Source organism: Egretta garzetta, unplaced genomic scaffold, assembly GCF_000687185.1.
Source record: "Egretta garzetta isolate BGI_Z169 unplaced genomic scaffold, ASM68718v1 scaffold296, whole genome shotgun sequence".
Taxonomy (NCBI): domain Eukaryota; kingdom Metazoa; phylum Chordata; class Aves; order Pelecaniformes; family Ardeidae; genus Egretta; species Egretta garzetta.
The window spans coordinates 38,152-41,998 of NW_009259988.1; the positions used below are offsets into that span (position 1 = coordinate 38,152).

General features: G+C 62.2%; 1 protein-coding gene across 1 annotated transcript in view; it reads right to left on the reverse strand.

Annotated features, from left to right (window-relative positions):
- Positions 1 to 3,476, reverse strand: part of EIF4EBP1 (eukaryotic translation initiation factor 4E binding protein 1) — a 10,778-nt gene extending 7,302 nt beyond the window's left edge. Inside the window, exon 1 of the mRNA XM_009640564.1 lies at positions 3,363 to 3,476. Coding sequence (XP_009638859.1) covers positions 3,363 to 3,476 — 114 coding nt within the window. The remainder of the gene's footprint in view (positions 1 to 3,362) is intronic.
- Between the last annotated feature and the right edge of the window lie 371 nt (positions 3,477 to 3,847).

Below are 3,847 nucleotides of genomic sequence, written 5' to 3' on the forward strand. Positions count from 1 at the left end.
GCCTGCGCACGTGTCCGGCCCCCCACGCCGTGTCCCCGCGGGGGGGGACGCACCCCGAGCGGGACCGCTCCGGTCGGGCCTCGGGGCACTGAAAAAGAAAGAGGTTTTTCCTTAAAACTTTATTAAATGAAACATTTAAAGAGAAGCCGAAGCGCAGAGGGAGGGCAGCAGGGTGGGTCAGGCTCGCCGGGGGGGAGCCCCAGGCTGGGCAGGGGGAGAGCTGGGGTGCCCGGGGGTGATGCCCTGGCACAAAGCTTCTACGACCACCCTTTGGTGGGGCAGAGCCCGCTCCCCCGAGCAGGACCACCCCGCTCACAAGTGTGATGAGTGCCGGCAGCTCAGCCCTGCCAGACGGACGGAGGGCGAGGGGCTCCCTGAGGGTGTCAGAAGGGTGGCATGGCTGGGAAGGGGGCAGACCCTCACCGGTGCCCCCGCTATCCCAGCCCGGTGCTTTGCACACAAGGCAGCTGATGCCGACCCCGTGCTGTTTATACGGCAAGGGCCTGACCCTGCTTCTGCTCCTTGTTCCTCTGTCGCAAGCTGGAAGCTGTCCTGTCCAGCTGGTACCTGCTGGGAAAAGCCCTTCAGCTCTTCCTTGCTCCCCCAGCAGTGACCGCAGGGCTCTGCTGACCCGCACAGGGACACTGGTCCGATGCTGACATCTGCTGATGGCAGGGAAACAGGGAGCCAGCGTGGAGGCGAGCACCGCTTCGGCCGCGCTTTGCCTGCGCTGGAAAGCCGTGGTGGTGGCCGGGGCTGATGGTCCCTGGCAAGGAGCTTGGGCTGCTCTCCTGGCCCAGGCAGTGGTGGGATGCAGGTGGCCCCTGCCCTGCCCAAACCCTGCCATCACCCCAGCTCCAACAGATGGAGCTCGGCTGCCGCACTCCACGTTGGACCTTGGCCCAGGGCCTGCAGCTGGACACGATCAAACCGGCATTCCCTGCCCGCTTCGAGCCACTCTTGGCTCGGGCAACCCCAGCCGGCCAGGGCTGAACCAGCTCCCGCAGCCCCCCAACCGCTGTCCCATCCCTGGGAGACGAAACCTCATTCCCGCGGAGCCATGGTCCAGCCCTGGGGTGCTGGGGGTTCCCGGGGGGCTCTGAGCCCTTTCTCCAAGGCAGCATCTGTGTGATCAGGGTGGGGTCTCCTGCCAGGCTGGGGGATGGAGAGGGGCACTTTGAGGGGTCTGCTCCCCAAGGACTGCTGGGACCCCAGGCAGGCTGCGGTGCCCCCCAAGAGCCCCCAGGACCCCAGGCAGGTTTTGGTGCCAGGCAGGCAGCCCTCGCCCTGTGCCGGCTGCTGAATCGATTACCAAGCGCTGGGGCAGGAAAATAACATATCCGGCCGTGCCGAATGACATCAGCAGTGACCCCCAACCCAGCGAGGCATAACAAGGTCCACTGCCATTTCCTCCTCCTCCTCCCAGAGAATGGACCATTACAGGGTCAAGGAGCCGGGGGGAGGTCAGGGTTTCAGGGCACATCCTGGCTGGGGCGGAGCAGGGGGCCACGAGACCCCGCTTCATCAGGGTGTCTGCCCTTGGCGCCGGGGGGACCCTGGGTCAGGGTGTGGGCAAGGACTGGCTGCAACAGTAAGTGTGAGGGGAAACCCTCCAGGGTGTTCAAAATCCCAGGAAATGCCCCTTCTGGAGGTGCCCCTTCAGGGGACCGGACCCTTTCTGCCCTGCAGTCGGCTTCTCCACGCTGTGAGACCTGCGGGCACATACCCATCGGGGGGGCTCCAACATGGCTCTTGGGGTGCCCAGGACACCCCAAAAGGCTGCAGCAGAGCCAGGCAATGCAAGGCAGGCCCAGAGGACATGGCCTCAAGTTGTGCCAGGAGAGGTTTATATTGGATATTCGGAATAATTTCTACCCCGAAGGGGCTGTCAAGCACTGGAAGGGGCTGCCCAGGGAAGTGGTTTGGTCCCCATCCCTGGAGGGATTTAAAAGCAGGGCAGATGTGGTGCTCAGGAACAGGGTTTAGTGGTGGGATGACAGTGTTGGGTTAATGGTTGGGCTTGATGATCTTAGAGGCATTTTCCAATGTAAACGATTCTGTGATTCTAAGGCGGCCAGTCCCCGTCCCAGACCGAGGACAAGGATGCTCAGCTCTCGCTGCCTTTGCTGAGCTCTGCAGAGCTCCAGCCCACCATGGAGAACACACTGCTCTCCCGGGCTGGCAGCGACATCCTTCCCGGACTCTGCTGATACGATCTCCCCCACTGGAGAGACCTGCCCAGAAACCAGCTGGCACCGAGCGAGCCGCTCGGGATGCACAGCCCAGAGCCCTAACAATAGCCTTTCCTCCTCATCCGTCTCTGTCTCCCATTTCCCGCACAGGCTGGAGATTTAAAAAAAAAAAAAAAAGTAAGAAGAAAGAAAGGGGAAACCACCTGGACCCAGGGCCAAGGAACAACCAGCCCTGGGCAATAAATCAGTGATGTCTCTGGTGGGGGCAGGACCCCCGGGCCGCCTGTCTCTGGGGCAGCATTTCTCTGTGCACAGGAACGGCACCGGCAGCCACCAAGAAAAGAGATGAAGGGGGATGTGGGGACCCCAGCCCCGCCACGGCACTGCCATCCCCGTGCCTGCCAGAGCTGGGTGCTCCCAGCAGCACACAGGGGACCAGGGATGCTCCTGGATGGGGAGGTGGCGAGACACCCCCGGCTGCCAGCTCTGCTGCCCTGCTGGCGGGCAGGGAAGGGGCATCAGGCCCCGGCGTTCACCCGCCCACGCTGCCAGCACCCCCTGGTTACAGTCCCGCTCATCTCTAGGGCGCTTTATCTGCCGTTTCCCTGGGCAGCTAACGGGGCTGGAAAGCCCTTCATCATCCTCACACGATACCAGGTTATCGCCTTATTGCCTTCTAAATTGGCAGCAGAAGTGCTTCTCACCGGCGTCCATCTTCTCGCCTGCTCACTGGCAATTGCAGTGTCTTTGCTACTGACCTGGTTTAAATCGCTTTTAGCTGAGCAAGGCGGGCTTTTTGTAAAACACTTGCTCCCCTAGCAGGTTCCCAGGGAAGGAAATCTGTCTTGTGGCTCTTGGAAAACATGTGTTGTAAATCATGAAATACCGAAGCCGTGGGGAACAGCCCCCTTCTCCGCTGCCCTGCAGCCCCTGGTGTGAGAGCAGCCCCCAGGGATGGGCAGTGAGGGGCAGCTCCTGGGGCAGTTCCTGCCCATCCCCAGCTATCACCGGCGGCACTTCCACCAATACTAACTGGGCTGCTGATTACAGGAGGGTTTGCTGCAGACAGGAAGAAAATAAACCAAGGGGAGGATAAACTTCTGCATGGTGGGCAGTGGGGGCTTTCACCTTGCCCCATCCACCATCTCCCCATCTGCGTGGATCCCGCACCAGAGGGCTCATCTCCAGCCCGACGCCGCACCCCGGCTCTCCCGTGACTGGGAAACCCAGCTCCAGCCCCACCCAGGACGAGGTGATGGTGGGTCCCTGGGTGCTGCTGCCCATCGTGGCAACCCCCCGGTGAGGATGTCCCTGTGCCGTCGCATTTCCACTCCATCCGTGTTTACATTCCCCTCTGATTGCCGGTGGAGATAAGGACAAGCCCATATCCACTTTGCCCGCCCAAGGGCTGTTTGTGCAGATAAAAGTTGCCCCCAGTAAACAAGCCCATCCTGCCCGTGGGAAGCGCACCCCCGCCCTGCCCGCAGCCCTGGGGAGCAGAGCCCAGGCCAGGAGCGTGGCCCCCAGCGTCCCCGTCCCCTGGGCACGGGCTGGGGCTGGTGCTTGCTGGGGGTGCTCAGCGCCCGAAATGCACCCCCGGGACGTGGTGTTTGGTTCACGCTCTTGCAAAGGACATTTGGCAGAGGCAGGGACAC